The sequence below is a fragment of the Coregonus lavaretus genome (genome assembly GCF_964263955.1).
Source record: "Coregonus lavaretus genome assembly, chromosome: 22".
Taxonomy (NCBI): Eukaryota; Metazoa; Chordata; class Actinopteri; order Salmoniformes; family Salmonidae; genus Coregonus; species Coregonus lavaretus.
In genome coordinates, this window is record NC_140009.1 from 29268734 (window position 1) to 29289601 (window position 20868).

Sequence of the window (20868 nt, forward strand, 5' to 3'; positions counted from 1 at the left end):
CCCGTGTAGCCCAGTTGGTAGAGCATGGCGCTTGCAACGCCAGGGTTGTGGGTTCGATTCCCACGGGGGGCCAGTATGAAAATGTATGCACTCACTAACTGTAAGTCGCTCTGGATAAGAGCATCTGCTAAATGACTAAAATGTAAATAAACAGCAGTGTATTAACAGTGGGGTGCAGAGCAGCCCCCCAGTCTCACCTCCCACTGTGTTAATTGCCCAGCACCAACTGCATGCTCTTTGAATTGGCTGCTTTTTTCTAAATGCCCCATTCACACATTCATTCTGTTTGGGTCGTCACCATCCTGTCTAATTCCCTGCTGGCTATGCATTCAGACTGTAGTGAAAGAAAGGGCCCATTCGTTCTCTAACATTTTTAGGGCCACAAGCCACACATTTGCGTAATTATCCCTCTCACATCAGCTTTCTATTCATTTACCCCTTCCTCCTCCTCCGCTTAAAACAACAAAAGGGCCAGGGACTGAAGTGGTCCTGGCTCTGAATGTCTGAAACGTGTTTAAATGCCATCACAGTGTCCACAGCCCCTCTTCACGCAATTGTAAATGACTGAGCAGAGGACAAAGGGATTAGGACGCAAAAGGAGAGAGGGACCATCATGACCTCATGGGTCAGCTGTGACCCACAACCCCCCTCTTACCCCCTCGGCCGACCATCTGAGCACTCGGCAAACCATGGGAATGTAGTGAGCGTGGAACCAAGAGCGCTCAGCATTTGCCTGCAAGGAGGGCAGTCGGGTTTTGGAATGTTAGGCCATTCTTTTCCTCATACATTCCGCAGCGTTCTCCCGACAACTGACTGACTGACAGACAAAATACAATGGTCTCCTTTCTGGATTATTCCTCTCCGACAATCACAGCTTTAGAATCGGAAGAATGATCAACCACCAAAACCTTCCTCCACCCATCCCTCATCCCCAACCTTGAGGCCATAACATTTTTTAAAGGGCCAAAAGTGTTATGAAAGCACATGAAGGGGATAGATACTACAAGTATCTCAGAATAAGATATCTTTGCACTATTAGTGTGTGACTGTTTACAGTCTAGAGTGATACATCTGGTGTTTTTGGTTATAAATTGTGTATTAATGTTAAGGTGCTGGGTCATCTACAACTACTTAGATCAGCTGTGGAATAGACAGTCAATGTACTCCAGGAAACAGTCTTCATACATACTGGATTAAAAAACAAGCCAGGCAAATGAAAATGTTTTTTGATTTATTTTTAGATATTTTTGGCAAAGAACAAAGGATCAGTCTGGTACAAAAAGGCAGTAAAACAGTAACAAATGTGTCTCTTATAAAAAGTATCATGTTCTATGAGGCATTTGTTTTTAACTGTCATGATGACAAAACCAAAATAAACACAAAAAATCTTCCTTCTGTACATAGGTCTTACAAGTCAAAAATAAATAAATAACTTATGAAATATAAAACCAGTAACCAAGGTACAGTATGTCCTGAAAATAGAGTGTGCTTTAGAACTCAAAGAACCATTGGTCCTACTGGACCAAATGTAATGTGAACAAGTATAAAAGTATGACTGGATAGATTTGGCACTATTTTTGAAATCTTTGGTAGTTCGTTTTTGAGAGTCAGAGGCAATGTTAAGTCTTTGGGTCAGAAAGAGTCTCTAGTTCTTTGGGTGTTTAGTCTGTTTAGTCCTCAGAGCTTGCTCTCCTCCTCCTCCATGGCTCTGTTCAGTCCAGGGATGAACTTGAGGAGGTGTCGGCGCAAACTCTTCTGTTTGGGTTTCCTCTGTAGCGAGCTGAACCCTCCCGATTGCTCTTTCTCCCCTGGTGCTGACGAAGAGTTGTTGTTGGAGCCCCTCATGTAGCTGCGTGTGCTGGCGCTGCGGGTCAGGTGGGTCTTTGCTGAGGTGAAGAGCTCGCTGGCGGGACGGATCATTCGCTGCTTACCCTTGGGTGGCTTCTCCTGTTCCTGTTTGTCTTTCTCTGTGCTGCTGGTGGTTTTGGTGAGGTCACCGTTGGCGTCGTTGAGGCGGTCACCCTGCCCCTGGTACAGACAGGTCTGGTAGAGCGGGTCCTCCTCCGTGGTGGCACTCAGGTGGCTGGCGCTGCTGCTGGTGCTGCCGGTGCAGCGAAGGGCACGCATGGCGGCCGGGCTCGGGGTGCCCAGACTACCGTACACCCCTGCAGACTCCAGGGACTCATAGATAGCAGCATCACTCATCACTATGCCTAGAGGACACAGGGAAAGAGTGTTATACATCTTAAATTGACTTCAAATTAATTTACCTGAGATCATATGCATCAACATAAATGAATGACTTACCATGAACCAGCCTCTGCTCTTGCATCATCAAAGATCTGTATTCATCCCATTTCTCATGTACGGTTTGCTGATAAAAGAAAATACAGCAATATTAGAAAGCAGTCAAAAAGGTAACATTTTTTGTGATTTCCACCTGTGAGCCTGATGGATGAGCTTGGGGACAGCAGCTGTCATCTTGAGAAAAGCCACTTGTCTTCAGACACAAAAAAGGTAATTTTTACCAGCCAAGTGTAACGTAAGCATGTAACTATGTGTCTACTCTCATTCACTGTGCTCACACAGCCTTCTGTAAGCATGCTGGAGAGCATTGCAGCCGCTAGTCATGAAACAGGTGGGAACAGAGGGGAAAAACAGGTGGGAAAGGGATTGGTCTAAATCTAGCATGCTGCATGGTGAGAGAGCTGGATTTTGTGTCTGCTTGCTATAGGCTTTTCACTACACTGTCAGACTGATCCCAGTCACACACTAGCCTGGTCCCAGATCTGTTTGTGCTGTATAGTCAATTCCTATGGTCATTGTCTCACACCCCACTGGATACCCAATTTCTGTTGAACTGTAGAAGCAAGCAGAACCACAGATTTGCTACACAGGGGAAGAGGGAGAGAGATTCACCTTCAGATACTGAAGCCTTGCCTCCAGTTCTGCTTTTCGAATGGAGTTGCTGTACACTGTTTCCAGCCTATGGTAAAGACAGAGTAATGTTAATTCAGACACAAGAAGGCCAGAGAGCCACACAAAAAGAGAGTAAGTATTCACAGCATTCTCTGGGCCCAATTAAGAACAGAGAGGAACTTCAGAAGTAGACATGTAAAGGCTCTTATATAGGAGACCCTAACATGCTAGAGTCTAGGCTCAACAGTTTACAAGTAGGGGGAAAAGCTTCAGAATGGTATCACGTTTCAAGACACCCACTCGACTGTAGCAACAGGTGCACATCTGAGGGGGTGTGTTGTTTTTACTGGGCTGATTGATACAAGCTCTCTGTTAATGGTTCAGCATCTGAGGGGGTTTCTTGTTTTTACTGGGCTGATTGATACAAGCTCTCTGTTAATGGTTCAGCATCTGAGGGGGTTTCTTGTTTTTACTGGGCTGATTGATACAAGCTCTCTGTTAATGGTTCAGCATCTGAGGGGGTGTGTTGTTTTTACTGGGCTGATACAAGCTCTCTGTTAATGGTTCAGCATCTGAGGGGGGTGTGTTGTTTTTACTGGGCTGATACAAGCTCTCTGTTAATGGTTCAGCAGGTCTATTTGTTTACTAGAGGCGAGAATAATTTGATGAAGTCTATTGTAAGACAAGAGGCCTGCACTGGGCCTCTCATGTGGTTAACTTCACTGCTTATGCAGTTGCCTTCCGAGTTTATAAAATGGGGCCCGATTCTAATAGGCCTTTCATCTTTTACAAGCAGACAAAGAGAGCGAGAGTGTGGTTCCAATTTAACACAGCAAGTTAATTCTGCATATTAAAAACGGTAATGGCTTGCTTCTAGGCAACTTTGGTGTGTAAACATGAACAGAACGGTTTAGAGTACGTCCATGTCACATTGATTGTATGGTAATCATTTAAAATATATTACATTTCTCCAGAATATCTTTCAGGTGCCACTAGACAAGATTTACAGAGTGCGCCATTAATGAGTATTCCCATTCTCATTCAATAGATAGACTTCATTATCGATTCTGTGTGATTCTATACTTTGGACTGCAACATTGCTCAAGAAAGAAGGTTCAAGATGTATCAGTATGAAAACGACACTAGAAAGCATTGACAAACTCTTTATAAGAACCGATTTGACTAGGACCTATACAAAAAGTGGAACATTTAAGTTCTGTTACCATCCACAACCAGTCCCCAATCCCCTTGCCAGTTCCCTTTACCATTGATATCTGATCTGCTTACCTAATGGAGTTCCCAGAGGCCCTGATTAGCTGAACAATCTCCTTGTGTTGAAATCCGTCCACAGTGGTCTCATGCACGCTAGTGATGGTGTCCCCTGTGCACAAAACAACATGCATGTTAACAAAACGGCAGCGGACGCAGTTAATTCCAGTTTTTCTTTATCATGGCTGTGGTTCTACTGAGACTAGTTTGATCCCACTAGCGTCTGTGGTTAGTGGAGCAATAAGAAGCACTTGGTTGGCTGGTGCTCCTGCAGCCCATGTGTGATACAGACGCTCTCGTCTAAACCCTGGATGTGTGGTCATGGCAGGCGACTTGGCACACAAGCTGTTGTTACCCACTTTTCCTAATAAGACAGCCTGAAAAATATTGATCAAAGATTTTGGTGTTACTCCATCTGTTATTGTCAAAGTATGGCAAGCCTATTAGATTATGTTTTATTGATTTCAGATGATTCTGACTCGGCCTGGTTCGAGTTGCAAGCTGAAACACAATGGCTGTTCCCCTCTGGAGGACCACACCACAGCCTTCTCTCCCCAGTGAGATAAAGTCCTAACGCTTCAGTTTAGAGAAAAACACTGGGAGGGAACAATAAACAAGGCATGTAGGGAATATAGGAAGTGAAACTGACACTTGCATGTCTGATGTGACGTGTAGTGTGAAGGGGCCTCTAGCGCTCCTTCTCTCTGGTTTATGAGGTTTTGCGAAAATACATGTGAGAATATACAATTTCTTCATTCCCTTCTCCTATTGTTTGTGATCAAATGGATGATAACCTTTTTACAAGGATTGGCAATGGCTTCTGTCTGAGATATTTAGAGAAATTATGTTTCAGACTAGAGAGGAAATAGAGCATGTCTATTCAAGAATGCTATTTTTTCAATAAATACAAAAAACATAATTAAAATAGACATGGCCGAGTTATTGTATGTGTTTGACAGAGTTATTGTATCCGGCAAGGCGGCAATGGAGACAAGGGAGTTGACTCGTATGGTGTTCGGTAAATTAATCTCTCCCTATAGTGTTTGTTGACTGGAAAATAAGTAGGCACACTGTAATATTTGTACTTCCCTAACGCATTTGTGCTTGCGTTTACTTAGGGACTACTAGACTCCTGGCTGGCAAACAAGAAAGGGGCGGGTCTCTATCCCTTCTTCCCCTGAGGTCTATTTTCAGTAAAGGCAGGTCATGCCGTTAAATACTGTAAAAAAAGATCCCTATTGAACAGGGGTTTTCAGTTTCACTTACCGACTTTGAGTCCAGCTTGTTGGGCGGGGCTGTCGTCGTGAACCTTGCACACAAATGTGCACATCTCCACAGAGTTCTCGTCCTGGTGGTGCAGCCCATATGTCTGGAAGAAGGGAGGGAGGATAATGAGTTAGAATTATACTTTTTGGTTGACAGCTTTTCATTCAAATAAATGTATTCTTAGGAACAATTAGATGCAAGGCATGGATATATAATTGCATCATGTTCAAAATCATTGGTAATTTCCCTTCACAAATGACCAAGAACCCAATGGTCACTCTGACAGAGCTCCAGAGTTCCTCTGTGGAGATGGGAGAACCTTCCAGAAGGACAACCATCTCTGCAGCACTCCACCAATCAGGCCTTTATGGTAGTGGCCAGACGGAAGCCACTCCTCAGTAAAGGGCACATGACAGCCCGCTTGGAGTTTGCCAAAAGGCACCTAAAGGACTCTCAGACCATGAGAAACAAGATTCTCTGGTCTGATGAAACCAAGATTGAACTCTTTGGCCTGAATGCCAAGCGTCACGTCTGGGGGAAACCTGGCACCATCCCTACGGTGAAGCATGGTGGTGGCAGCATCATGCTGTGGGGATGTTTTTCAGTGGCAGGGACTGGGAGACTAGTCAGGATAGAGGGAAAGATTAATGGAGCAAAGTACAGAGATCCTTGATGAAAACCTGCTCCAGAGCGCTCAGGACCTCAGACTGGGGTGAAGGTTCACCTTCCAACAGGACAACAACCCTAAGAATATAGCCAAGACAACTCAGGAGTGGCTTCGCGACAAGTCTCTGAGTGTCCTTGAGTGGCCCAGCCAGAGCCCGGTCTTGAACATCTCTGGAGACCTGAAAATAGCTGTGCAGTGACGCTCCCCATCCAACCTGACAGAGCTTGAGAGGATCTGCAGAGAAGAATGGGAGAAACTCCCCAAATACAGGTGTGCCAAGCTTGTAGCGTCATACCCAAGAAGACATGAGGCTGTAGTCGCTGCAAAATGTGCTTCAACAAAGTACTGAGTAAAGGGTCTGAATACTTATGTAAATCCATCTCTCCCATCTCTGGGCTTTGACCTCACTTCCTAAAGAACAGGGCGAGGCAGGAAAGGAGGGAACTCCATCCGAACCCTAAATATAACCATCTATCTGGAATAATTATAAACAAAACCGTGTTGTGAACATAGTACTGCTCCATGGCATTTATGATTTTCACGGCCCTTACATTGGGCGCCGTCTTCTCTTTAGAGGTGAGGCTGACAACAAATGGTGCATTGTGAGGAATCGCTGTGGGGACAGAGAGGGGGGAGCTCTGACAGATGAAGAGGGCCTGTGTGCAGAAGTCAGAGTGTTTACAGTGTCCTCGAGGGATAGGAATATAGTAAGTCTGACACGACACGCAGGAGTGTGAGAGAAGATTTTACAAAACCACACCGCTTTGAAAATAGACTCGAGAGAAAACAATTTTTAAAAACGCCTCCTTGTCTCCAGTCATGGGATGGGATACATCAGACCCTTATATTGAGAGTACATTTCTTAAAGTACACTATATATATATATATATTATATATATATATATATATATACACACAAAAAAGTATGTGGACACCCATTCCAAATAGTGGATTTAGGCTATTTCAGCCACACCCGTTGCTGACTGGTGTATAAAATCGAGTACACAGCCATGCAATCTCCATAGACAAACATTGGCAGTAGAATGGCCTTACTGAAGAGCTCAGTGACTTTCAACATGGCACCGTCATAGGATGCGACCTTTCCAACAAGTCAGTTTGTCAAATTTCTGCCCTGCTAGAGCTGCCCCGGTCAACTGTAAGTGCTGTTATTGTGAATAGGAGCAACAACGACTCAGCCACGAAGTGGTAGGCCACACAAGCGCACAGAACGGGACAGCCGAGTGCTGAAGCGCGTAAAAATCGTCTGCCCTCGGCTGCAACATTCACTAGCAAGTTCCAAACTGCCTCTGGAAGCAACGTCAGCACAATAACTGTTAGTCGGAAGCTTCATGAAATGGGTTTCCATGGCCGAGCAGCCGCACACATGTCTAAGGTCACCAAGCGCAATGCCAAGCGTTGGCTGGAGTGGTGTAAAGCTTGCCGTCATTGGACTCTGGAGCAGTAGAAACGCGTTCTCTGGAGTGATGCTTCACGCTTCTGGCAGTCCGATGGACAAATCTGGGTTTGGCGGATTCCAGGAGAATGATACCTGCCCGAATGCATAGTGCCAACTGTAAAGTTTGGTGGAGGAGGAATAATGGACTGGGGCTGTTTTTCATGGTTTGGGCTAGGCCCCTTAGTTCCAGTGAAGGGAAATCTTAACGCTATAGCATACAATGACATTCTAGACGATTCTGTGCTTCCAACTTTGTGGCAACAGTTTGGGGAAGGCCCTTTCCTGTTTCAGCATGACAATGCCCCCGTGCACAAAGCGAGGTCCATACAGAAATAGGTTTGTCGAGATCGGTGTGGAAGAACTTGACTGGCCTGCACAGAGCCCTGACCTCAACCACATCCAACACCTTTGGGATGAATTGGAACGCCGACTGTGAGCCAGGCCTAATCGCCCAACATCAGTGCCCGACCTCACTAATGCTGAGTGGAAGCACTTCCTGTTGAATGCGGAACGAGGGAGAGCTCGGTTTGTTGTTTTGGAAAAGTTTGTTGTTTTAAAAGTGTATTGGAAAATTTCTTAGTAGCTAGCTAACTTTTTAGTTTGGATCCCGCGACGCAGTTGGCATCAGTTGCTGGGACTGCTACTCTCTGTCTGAGGAGCTATTTGGCGTAGCAGCTAGCCTATCAAGCTAGCGGGGTTTCTTGAACGCATCCCGTGACGCGGTTAGCCATTGTGGCAGGGACCGCAGATTGACCCGTGTTTGTGGCTGTCTATATCCCTGCGGTTTGTTGTTTTAAATCTTCCCTGTGACCTGCCCTGTCTGGAACTGCGAAGAGTAACAGCGTAACCTACGTTCCACAAGCAGCAACAAGAAAATAGCTTCAAGTGTTTTGTCCACATACTGGTTTCAACTAATAAAAGAATGGACGACCTGACCAGAGAGGTTAAGGACCTGAAGAACAGCTTGCAGTTCTCCCAGGGTCAGCTCGATGAGTTGAAACAGGAGAACAGCAAGATGACAGCAATCTGTAAGTCATTGTAAGTCATTTCATCAGTTCTGTGTGAATCCATGATAACAATGACGGATAAATCAGATTATCTCGAGGGACAATCAAGGCGGAATAACATGGTTGTGGACGGAATTGCAGAATCTCGACATGAGACCTGGACGGAGTCTGAGGACAAAGTGAGGGAAATTATCTCTGAGAAATTGAAGATGGACCACAGGAAGATTGAGGTGGAGCGCGCCCACAAGACTGGAAAACCCACCAACGGCCCAGGTGTCAGGCCCGATAGTGGTCAAGTTCCTGAGGTTCAAGGACTAGGTAATTGTTCTGAAAAGAGCCAAGAACTTGAGCGGAACGTACATCTTCCTCAACGAGGACTATCCTGAAGCTGTGCGCCAGAAGAGGAAAGAACTTATCCCAGCCATGAAAGCTGCCAGAGCGCGTGGGGACATTGCTTACATCTGCTATGACAGGCTCATTGTCCATCCTCCCTCCCAGAATCCTGGAAGGGATGAGAGCGCCAAACCTATGGGTTCGTAGCGTCAACCCCACAGCACACACACCAATTGATTAATGGACTGCTGAATGTATTGTTTGCTCTTTTCCATATTATGTCTATCTCTGATAAATTACCCAGGAAAGGGCTGAAAATAGCCCATATTAATATATGTAGCCTTAGAAATAAGGGTAATTCAATCAATAACTTGCTAACATCAGATAACATTAATATATTAGCCATTTCTGAAACTCACTTAGATAATTCATTTGATGATACAGCAGAGTAGCAATACAAGGATATAACATCTATAGAAGAGACAGAAATGCTTATGGGGGAGGTGTTGCTGTATACATACCGTACCAGTCAAAAGTTTGGACACAACTACTCATTCCAGGGTCTTTCTTTATTTTAACAATTTTCTACATTGAAGACATCAAAACTATGAAATAACACATATGGAATCATGTAGTAACCAAACAAGTGTTATACAAATAAAAATATATTTTATATTTGAGTTTCTTCAAAGTAGCCACCCTTTGCCTTGATGACAACTTTGCACACTCTTGAAATTCTCTCAACCAGCTTCATGAGGTAGTCTGCTGGAATGCATTTCAATTAACAGGTGTGCCTTGTTAATTTGTGGAATTTCCTTCCTTCTTAATGCGTTTGAGCCAATCAGTTGTGTTGTGACAAGGTAGTGGGGGTATACAGAAGATAGCCCTATTTGGTAAAAGACCAAGTCCATATTATGGCAAGAACAGCTTAAATAAGCAAAGAGAAATGACAGTCCATCATTACTTTAAGACACGAAGGTCAGTCAATACGGAACATTTCAAGAACTTTGAAAGTTTCTTCAAGTGCAGTCGCAAAAACCATCAAGCGCTATGATGAAACGGGCTCTCATGAGGACCGGCACAGGAAAGGAAGACCCAGAGTTACCGCTGCTGCAGAGGATAAATTCATTAGAGTTACTAGCCTCAGAAATTGCAGCCCAAATAAATGTTTCACAGACTGCAAGTAACAGACACATCTCAACATCAACTGTTCAGAGGGGACTATGTGAATCAGGCCGTAATTGTCTAATTGCTGCAAAGAAGCCACTACTAAAGGACACCAATAATAATAAGAGACCTGCTTGGGCCAAGAAACACGAGCAATGGACATTAGACCGGTGGAAATCTGTCCTTTGGTCTGGAGTCCAAATTGGAGATTTTTGGTTCAAACCGCTGTGTCTTTGTAAGACGCGGTGCGGGTGAACGGATGATCCCACCATAAAGCATGGAGGAGGTGGTGTTATGGTGTGGGGGTACTTTGCTGGTGACACTGTCTGTGATTTATTTAGAATTCAAGGTTAATTCAATCAATAACTTGCCCTTACACTTGCATGGCTACCACAGCATTCTGCAGCGATACACCATCCCATCTGGTTTGGGCTTAGTGGGACTATCATTTGTTTTTCAACAGGACAATGACCCAACACACTTCAAGGCTGTGTAAGGGCTATTTTACCAAGAAGGAGAGTGATGGAGTGCTGCATCAGATGACCTGGCCTCCACAATCACCTGACCTCTAACCAATTGAGATGGTTTGGGATGAGTTGGACCTCAGAGTGAAGGAAAAGCAGCCAACAAATGCTCAGCATATGTGGGAACTCCTTCAAGACTGTTGGAAAAGTATTCCAGGTGAAGCTGGTTGAGAGAATGCCAAGAGTGTGCAAAGCTGTCATCAAGGCAAAGGGTGGCTACTAAGAATCTACAATATATTTTGATTTTTGTAACACTTTTATGGATACTACATGATTCCATGTGTGTTATTTCATAGTTTTGATGTCTTCACTATTATTCTACAAGGTAGAAAATTGTAAATATAAAGAAAAACCCTTGAATGAATAGGTGTCCAAACTTTTGACTGGTACTGTGTATTCAGAGTCATATCCCTGTTATGCTTAGAGAAGATATTATGTCAAATATTATTGAAGTGTTGTGGTTGCAGGTTCACTTGGCACATCTACATTTATTTTGGAGTGTTGCTATAGGCCACCAAGTGCTAACAGTCAGTATCTAAATAATATGTGTGAAATGCTTGATAGTGTATGTGGTGTAAACAGAGGTCTACTTTCTTGGGGACCTGAATATTGACTGGTTTTCATCAAACTGTCCGCTGAAGAGGAAGCTTCTCACTGTAACCAGTGCCTGTAATCTGGTTCAGGTTATTAACAAACACTACAGGAACAAGATCATCCACAAGTATCGATCACATTTTTACTAATACTGTAGAACTTTGTTCTAAAGTTGTATCCGTACCCATCGGATGCTATATCCAGGAAAGCCAAAGTTCCAAAAGCTGGCCCTAAAATAGTGTATAAGAGATCATACAAAAGATTTTACTGTGACTCTTATGTGGATTATGTAAAAAATATGTGTTGGTCTGATGTGATTAATAAGGAGCATCCAGACATTGCACTTGATTAATTTATGAAATTGCTTCTTCCAATTATTGATAAACATGCACCTGTTAAGAAACTGACTGTTAGAACTGTTAAGGCTCCATGTATTGATGAGGAATTGTGTATTGGGGTGCTCTGGCACCCCAATGGTGGAACAAGCTCCCTCACGACGCCAGGACAGCGGAGTCACTCACCACCTTCCGGAGACATTTGAAACCCCACCTCTTTAAGGAATACCTGGGATAGGATAAAGTAATCCTTCTACCCCCCCCCCCCCCCCCCCCAAAAAAAAAAGGAAATGCCAGGAAATGCCAACAACGAACAGTGAGCCATACATAAAAAAACAAATAATGAAAGAAAAGCATTGCCAGTTTTAACTTTGTAAACTTAGTGTGGGAGAGGTGGATTTTTTTTTGTTATCGATCAATAATGACAAACCTCCTGGCATCGACAACTTAGATGGAAAGCTACTGAGGATGGTAGCTGACTCTATAGCCACTCCTATCCGTCATATCTTTAATCTGAGTCTAGAGGAAAGTATTTGTCCTCAGGCCTGGAGGGAAGCCAAAGTAATTCCGCTACCCAAGAGTGGTAAAGTGGCCTTTACTGGTTCTAACAGCAGATCTATAAGCTTGCTGCCAGCTCTTAGCAAACTGTTGGAAAGAATTGTGTTTGACCGAATACAATGACATTTCTCTGTAAACAAATTAACAACAGACTTTCAGCATGCTTATAGAGAAGGACACTCAACATGTACTGCACTGACACAAATTACTGATGATTGGTTGAAAGAAATTGATAATAAGAAGATTGTGAGAGCTGTACTGTTAGATTTCAGTGCAGCCTTTGATATTATTGACCATAACCTGTTGCTGAAAAAACGTATGTGTTATAGCTTTTCAACCTCTGCCATATCGTGAATTCAGAGCTACCTATCTAATAGAACTTAAAGGGTTTTCTTTCATGGAAGCTTCTCTAATGTCAAACATGTAAAGTGTGGTGTACCGCAGCGCAGCTCTCTAGGCCCTCTACTCTTTTCTATTTTTACCAATGACCTGCCACTGGCATTAAACAAAGCATGTGTGTCCATGTATGCTGATGATTCAACCATATACACATCAGCAAACACAGCTAATGAAGTCACTGAAACCCTTAACAAAGAGTTGCAGTCTGTTTTGGAAAGGGTGGCCAGTAATAAACTGGTCCTGAACACCTCTAAAACTAAGAGCATTGTATTTGGTATAAATCATTCCCTAAGTTCTAGACCACAGTTGAATCTGTATAATGAATGGTATGGCTTTTGAACAAGTTGAGGAGACTAAATTACTTGGTGTTACCTTAGATTGTAAACTGTCATGGTCAAAACATATAGATTCAATGGTTGTAAAGATGGAGAGAGGTCTGTCCGTAATAAAGAGATGCTCTGCTTTTTTGACACCACACTCCAAAAAGCAAGTCCTGCAGGCTCTAGTTTGTCTTATCTTGATTGTCCAGTCGTGTTGTCGAGTGCTGCAAGGAAAGACCTAGTTAAGCTGCAGCTGGACCAGAACAGAGCGGCACGTCTTGCTCTTCATTGTATTCAGAGGGCTGATATAAATACTATGCATGCCAGTCTCTCTTGGTTAAGAGTTGAGGAGAGACTGACTGCATCACTTCTTCTTTTTATAAGAAATATTAATGTGTTGAAAATTCTAAATTGTTTGCATAGTCAACTTACGCACAGCTCTGACACACACACTTACCCCACCAGACATGCCACCAGGGGTCTTTTCATAGTCCCCAAATCCAGAACAAATTCAAGAAAGCGTACAGTATTATACAGAGCCATTATTGCATGGAGCTCCCTTCCATCTCATATTGCTCAAATGAACAGCAAACCTGGTTTCAAACAACAGATAAAGCAACACCTCACGGCACAACGCCTCTCCCCTATTTGGCCTAGATAGTTTGTTTTTATATATTGATATGTAGGCTACGTGTACCTTTTGTAAAAAAACAAAAACATTATGTACTTCTGTCCTCGAGCTGTTGTCTATTAATGTTCTGTATTATGTCATTTTTCATGTTTTGTGTGGACCCCAAGAAGAGTAGCTGCTGCTTTTGCAACAGCTAATGGGGATCCTAATAATATACCAAGTCCCCGCAGCAATGTACCAACATCTAGTGGAAAGCCTTCCCAGAAGAGTGGAGGCTGTTATAGCAGCAAAGGGGGGACCAAGTCAATATTAATACCCATGATTTTGGAATGAGATGTAATCTGTAATCCACTTACCTGGATCTCAAAGCCAAAGGTCTCCTCCTCCTTCTTCTCCAGGACAACGACTTTCCTAAAATGAAAAAGGTGGATATGATTACTTGATATATAGTATTGAGCCATGATCCAATTGTGACGGGTGAGTGACATCACCACCTCCAGAAAATACCTTTATGGGTTATCTGCTGTAAAGGGACATCTAAGATGAATAAAGTTAATATTCAGTTAAGTGATTAACACAATGTATTATAGTTTTCCTTTCTGTAATACACATGATTCTGTTTGTGCAAGGTTGATGGTCACTAGACTTGAATGTTATGGACTGCTGATAGTGTTGGCACTAGTCTAAAGGTGCCAGTTCCGAGGACACTGGTTATTATTGTATTCTGTGAGGCTGTCTGATTCACTGCCTTGTGTTATGTCTTTTGTTATGTGTTTACAGAACGTATGTAGTTAGGATACAAGGGCCTGCTCAGAGAAGGCTCGGGAGACATCTGCTCTGCTTCTGTGATGGAGGTGTCTCCCTGTTGCAACTTGTATTAAAACAGAGATTTTTGATTGACTTTATCAACGACGCTCTCCTTTTTGTTTCACGTGGAATTCCCTTTACATATGCTCTAGGATTATTATTATTTATTTTTTAAATACATGGATGATGAACATCATGATACCTAGCTGTGTAATACACTCATGGTTAAACTGAACTTTAAAATGGCTCATGTTTGAAGCAAAGAAAACTAATGAAATAGTGAAAAGGTTGTTTATTTTAGGAAGTGATGCTAAAGAACAAACATACACTATATACACACACACAACATTCCTCAGGAGGACTTGATGGACTAGACGATAAGTCTTAAGACTGCTGAAGAGTTAATCAAATGGCTACCCTGACTATTTGCATTGAAGGCCTTTTTTTTGTTTTACTGATTATCTTGCACTGGCTCTATGCACACTCACTGGACTCTACCCACACACTCACACACACTACACTGACACTCCAACAAACACACACACACAAATGCTGCTGCTACTCTGTTTATTATGTATCCTGATTGCCTAGTCATTTTTACCCCTACTTACAAGTACATATTGCCTCAATTATCTGAACTACCTCGTACCACTGCACATTGACTCAGTACTGGTACTCCTTGTATATAGCCTCGTTATTGTTTTTATTGTGTTACTATTTCTATTTAGCAAATTGTTCGTACTTTTTAATTCTGCATTGTTGGGAAAGGGCTCGTAAGTATTAATTTCACTGTAAAGTTTACGCCGTTTGTATTCGGCGCATGTGACAAATAAAATGTGATATCTTACAGAATTAACTATTCAAAATTGCATTATAAACCATCCACAAAGTACACTACTAAGAAAGTAACTACAGTACAGCTACAGTAAAATGACAAATACATCTCTCTTGCATGTTCTTATCTAAATTGCATGACAAGATATTTCTGTTGACAAAACGTGACAAGCATTCTTTTGTTTCCAAAAGCCTCTTTGCGTCATCCCAAAAGTAAAAATGTCCAAAGGTCTAACTGGGCAGTGTGTACGGCAATGTCCACTTAACATCATAATATCATCCATAGATTAGATAAAAATGCATAATACATTAGAATGTCAAATAGTAATAACCACAAATACAAAAGGTTACTGTACTGCTGAATTTCTGTAACTCATTACATTCAATTTTCCCAAGCGTCAAACCCAGAGGCCTCTGAAATACTCAAATTACTCTGAAAGCAGCCTACTGTAATTTAGTTAACACGCATAATTTGGGTCTGTTGTGAATGAAAGGGTTTAGTAAGGCTGATTGGGTCTGTTCTGACAGTCTGTGTATGACGTACTTCTCTCAACCACAGTAAGAGTGAGAAAATGACAGATAGTTTCAGGACACATCTGCCTGATGGAGGGGGTGAGATGACTGTTGGGCTTACCTCTGTGGCTCTGGTGTTTGTGTGAGGGGCTTCCATTTCTGCAACCCACCACTCTGTGAAGAGAAAACATAATGGACATTAAATATAACAACCAAAAACTGGGTTTTTTGGGTTAGAACAGAAACCACACAAGGGGATTTCTCTCCTACGTACGTAGGCCAGGTTCAGTATACACCTCAATCTCTCGCTCATGTATCTTCTTGTCCATCAAGTCCTCCTGAGGCATGTCATGTGTGTACAGTGTGTGTTTTTAAGCTACTGAGCCAAAACACGGGTAAGAAACTATTACAGACAGAACCAGAAATGCGTGTCTGTCTGCTCCCTGTTTAACGCCCTACGTCAGAGCAGACGTTTTGGTTCCTATATTTAGCTCTACGCTGAGTCCACTGTCTTGTGATGCCCAGACTGCTGATACACCAAACTGTGTGGGTTTTCTTCTTCTTCCGATACCGATCTAAAATATCTCCCTATTTGTACAGGTTATACTCATACTGTAGACAAACCAGATGTGTGTGTGGACTGGAGTCTTGGTCCTCTTGCAACAATCACTGCATTGAGGGAAAACCCAAGCCAAATTGGGACCCAACCTCCACTTTACTTAGTGTAAACTACAAGTACAGTGGGGAAGAAAAGTATTTAGTCAGCCACCAATTGTGCAAGTTCTCCCACTTAAAAAGATGAGAGAGGCCTGTAATTTTCATCATAGGTACACGTCAACTATGACAGACAAATTGAGAATATTTTTTCCAGAAAATCACATTGTAGGATTTTTAATGAATTTATTTGCAAATTATGGTGGAAAATAAGTATTTGGTCACCTACAAACAAGCAAGATTTCTGGCTCTCACAGACTTGTAACTTCTTCTTTAAGAGGCTCCTCTGTCCTCCACTCGTTACCTGTATTAATGGCACCTGTTTGAACTTGTTATCAGTATAAAAGACACCTGTCCACAACCTCAAACAATCAAACTCCAAACTCCACTATGGCCAAGACAAAAGAGCTGTCAAAGGACACCAGAAACAAAATTGTAGACCTGCACCAGGCTGGGAAGACTGAATCTGCAATAGGTAAGCAGCTTGGTTTGAAGAAATCAACTGTGGGAGCAATTATTAGGAAATGGAAGACATACAAGACCACTGATAATCTCCCTCGATCTGGGGCTCCACGCAAGATCTCACCCCGTGGGGTCAAAATTATCACAAGAACGGTGAGCAAAAATCCCAGAACCACACGGGGGGACCTAGTGAATGACCTGCAGAGAGCTGGGACCAAAGTAACAAAGCCTACCATCAGTAACACACTACGCCGCCAGGGACTCAAATCCAGCAGTGCTAGACGTGTCCCCCTGCTTAAGCCAGTACATGTCCAGGCCCGTCTGAAGTTTGCTAGAGTGCATTTGGATGATCCAGAAGAGGATTGGGAGAATGTCATATGGTCAGATGAAACAAAAATAGAACACTTTGGTAAAAACTCAACTCGTCGTGTTTGGAGGACAAAAATGCTGATTTGCATTCAAAGAACACCATACCTACTGTGAAGCATGGGGGTGGAAACATCATGCTTTGGGGCTGTTTTTCTGCAAAGGGACCAGGACGACTGATCCGTGTAAAGGAAAGAATGAATGGGGCCATGTATCGTGAGATTTTGAGTGAAAACCTCCTTCCATCAGCAAGGGCATTGAAGATGAAACGTGGCTGGGTCTTTCAGCATGACAATGATCCCAAACACACCGCCCGGGCAACGAAGGAGTGGCTTCGTAAGAAGCATTTCAAGGTCCTGGAGTGGCCTAGCCAGTCTCCAGATCTCAACCCCATAGAAAATCTTTGGAGGGAGTTGAAAGTCTGTGTTGCCCAGCGACAGCCCCAAAACATCACTACTCTAGAGGAGATCTGCATGGAGGAATGGGCCAAAATACCAGCAACAGTGTGTGAAAACCTTGTGAAGACTTACAGAAAACGTTTGACCTGTGTCATTGCCAACAAAGGGTATATAACAAAGTATTGAGAAACTTTTGTTATTGACCAAATACTTATTTTCCACCATAATTTGCAAATAAATTCATTAAAAATCCTACAATGTGATTTTCTGGATTTTTTTTTCTCATTTTGTCTGTCACAGTTGACGTGTACCTATGATGAAAATTACAGGCCTCTCTCATCTTTTTAAGTGGGAGAACTTGCACAATTGGTGGCTGACTAAATACTTTTTTTCCCCACTGTATCTCTTATACTACATAACGTACTGTATTTCGCCTACACTACAAATAATTCACCTCTGTTCTACCTCAATGATCCTAAGTGTTGACCCAATGAAAGGGCACTTTTTTGTCACCGCCTCTTTGGGTATAAAAAAATGTTGCTTTCTTTATTTTCCAACACTCCCAGAAATGTCCCGGGCCCCTCTCAATGACTTAACTTATTCCCAAATACCAAGAGAGAGACTCCTGGGGGTGGTAGGTGCAGAGCAGGAGCTGGGTGCCCTGCACAATGCCCTGTTGTTGCCCCAGGCTCCAGATGATGGTGAGAGATGTAGGAAGGAGGCCTGTGCATAACTCTGGCTGGCCTCCTAATACAGTACATCTACAGAACTGGGACAACCAATGCTGTTGTGTCAAACATACACACACACAAACTGCTTCAGCTTTCCCAAGAAATCCGTTTTGCCAGTCTACATCACAGTAAATTCCCAGATTATGATGCTGGGCCATGTTAATTCACTGGTAAAGCCACCACTGTTCCCTGTAAGGCCGTTCCACCTCAGTACATTCTATCTGCATGCTTAGAAATACTAATTTGATGCGAAGCTAATTTGATCACAAAGCGTAATCTGTTGTGCTTCAAAACTGCAAAGATATTATGAAATGGTTGGATTGCACTGAATCAAGAGGGAGTGTGGCACTCATGAAACATCATGTGTGGGTGGACCTGTGGTCAGGAAAGAGGAAAGCTTTAGTATGTGACAAGTGAACACCATTTGTGTTCTTGCTTGAGTGTGTGTCAACTTTTATACAAAGCTTATATCGAAATAGGAAACTGTCGCTTGGTGCGTAAAACAGCAACAGGCCATCCATATTGGGCTCAGACAATAAAGTGTCATAAAAATATTCACACTGCTATTTCTAAGAAAATGAATGCCTTCAGACTCATTATGAACACCAGACATACATGTATGTGCTCAATATCTGTGCGTGTGAGAAGCCATGAGAAGAGAAGAAACTTTACATCCAACTTCAAATATTTAGCGTATTATTGAGCGTATCCAAGCTGGCCTCTGTAGCTAAAAGTGACACTGCCATGTGCTTTCATTCAGGGGCATCATGCATCCCAAAAATCTGAGGGGGCACAATATAGGTCCTTCTACACCCCCCATAAAAAAAAGTTTGGTTGTCCCACTGGCTATCCTAAATTGAATGCACCAATTTGTAAGTGGCTCTGGATAAGAGTGTCTGCTAAATGACTTAAATGTAAATGTAGGTGAGGATGGCTGGGGGGGTGGAAGTTGGAGAATTTTGCATTTTTCAAACACATGAAACAGCTTTTTCCTGCAATTTAGAGCCATATTCATTATGCTTACTTTTAATTCTATGTCAAAAATATATGGTTTACTGACTGGTGGTTCTTTTTTAAAGAAACTAAATATGCTTCTCAACATCTCTGCTAAAATTTGGGTAAAGATTGAAAGGAATGTGAGTCATATTCAGTACATTTAGTAATTGCTTGCTTTTCTAAAGTCTACCAACCTTGCCAGCAGGCATGCCAGCTAAGATAGTTAGACAAGCTAGCTACTCTAATTTGATTGACAGCCTGACATGGCTTCTTAGTTCACTCTTAGAAAAAAGGGTTCCATAAGGGTTCTTCGGCTGTCCCCATAGGAGAACCCTTTTTAGTTCCCTCTGTCAAATGTAGAACCCTCTGTGAAAAGGGTTCTACATGGAACCCAAAAGAGTTATACCTGGAACCAAAACGGGGTTGTCCTATAGGGACAGCCGAATAACCTGTTTAGGTTCTAAATAGCACTTTTTTTTGTTTTTCCATAAGAGTGTACCTAGTTGAGATTGGGAAACTATCTGGGCTAGCTAAAGCCAACTTCATAAAATTGCTAGGTGCTTGGCTTGCAGTATTACAGAGAAACAACAACAACAACAACAACAACAAATTTAACAGGACAAATCTAAGTGGGCACGTGCCACCTATAGGCATGACGCTTCTGCTTTCATTGGTATGTTTAGTAAACTTCTTCTGCCGCGTTCACGTGCTGGTCGGAACTAGGACATTTCTGATTTACTAACTTGTTCTAGTTATTCACGTTCCACGTTCAACGCATTAGCAGGTCGGACATTTCCGAGTATCCTACTTCCGAATAGAACATGAACGCGACATTAATTGAAGGAGCAAGTGCAAGTTACAATGTAAGAAAGTTACCATCACTGTAACACAGAATACATACCTTTCTGTAGTTCCTTGGCAACGTTCCACCAGAGTATGCCAAAGTCTTGTAATTATACACCTCCGAGGAATTAGTTGGTAAATCCATAGTTTTAAAACTGTCGGACTTTGAGGACGGAAAGTAAATATCGTCCTGGCTCGAAAGTCCACTAGCTGGATCACAGGAGTTTACTTTTTTAAGCCTTCGGAGAGTCATATTCTTCATATTATGTGATGTGATTTTTTAAAAAAAAGCTAAGATAAACAGAAAATGTCTGAGTAAAATGTCCACAATATCGCTCCCGCTACTCTAGCACAGCCAACGATGCTTCTGTCCAGGCAGCATGCACATTGCCCAGAAGGCGGTCCCTGCTGTGATGCACATGACACAATTGGACGGTTGTGTTTTCATTTGTTTGGCGATCGGGACTTTGTGCACGTTGACAAAAACCAATGGGCCAAGAAATGAGCAATTTGTGCAGTGTGAAAAAGTCTCACGTGTCTGAGAAATCCATTGCCTATATACATTTTAGTCATTTATACATTATAATTTTTTTCATACTGGCCCCCCGTGGGAATCAAACCCACAACCCTGGCGTTGCAAACGCCATGCTCTACCAATTGACGACGCTGGGCCAATTGTGCGCCGCCCCATTGTCGCGGCCTGCTACGACAGAGCCTGGATTCGAACCAGGATTTCTAGTGGCACAGCTAATAGCACTG

The 20868-nt window shown here is 42.8% G+C and overlaps 1 protein-coding gene across 1 annotated transcript; it reads right to left on the bottom strand.

The window, feature by feature from the left end:
* Positions 1 to 1214: 1214 nt before the first annotated feature.
* On the bottom strand, positions 1215 to 20495 carry LOC311150302 (general receptor for phosphoinositides 1-associated scaffold protein-like). Its single transcript, XM_084187702.1, has 8 exons — positions 20168 to 20495; positions 15721 to 15773; positions 13802 to 13856; positions 5455 to 5557; positions 4207 to 4300; positions 2920 to 2986; positions 2308 to 2374; positions 1215 to 2213 (listed from the first exon to the last, which is right to left on the bottom strand). Exons 1-8 carry the CDS (start codon positions 20369 to 20371, stop codon positions 1678 to 1680), a joined length of 1179 nt encoding a protein of 392 aa, XP_084043828.1. The 5' UTR covers positions 20372 to 20495; the 3' UTR covers positions 1215 to 1677.
* Between the last annotated feature and the right edge of the window lie 373 nt (positions 20496 to 20868).

Excerpts from the sequence above, each read along its gene's own strand:
- LOC311150302 (XM_084187702.1), bottom strand. The coding sequence starts at position 20,371 with ATGAAGAATATGACTCTCCGAAGGCTTAAAAAAGTAAACTCCTGTGAT. Across the intron at positions 5,558-13,801 it reads CCTTTGGCTTTGAGATCCAG|ACATATGGGCTGCACCACCA; the intron begins GTAAGTGGATTA and ends CCCTTCTTCCAG. Across the intron at positions 4,301-5,454 it reads ACAAGCTGGACTCAAAGTCG|GGGACACCATCACTAGCGTG; the intron begins GTAAGTGAAACT and ends TTTTGTGCACAG.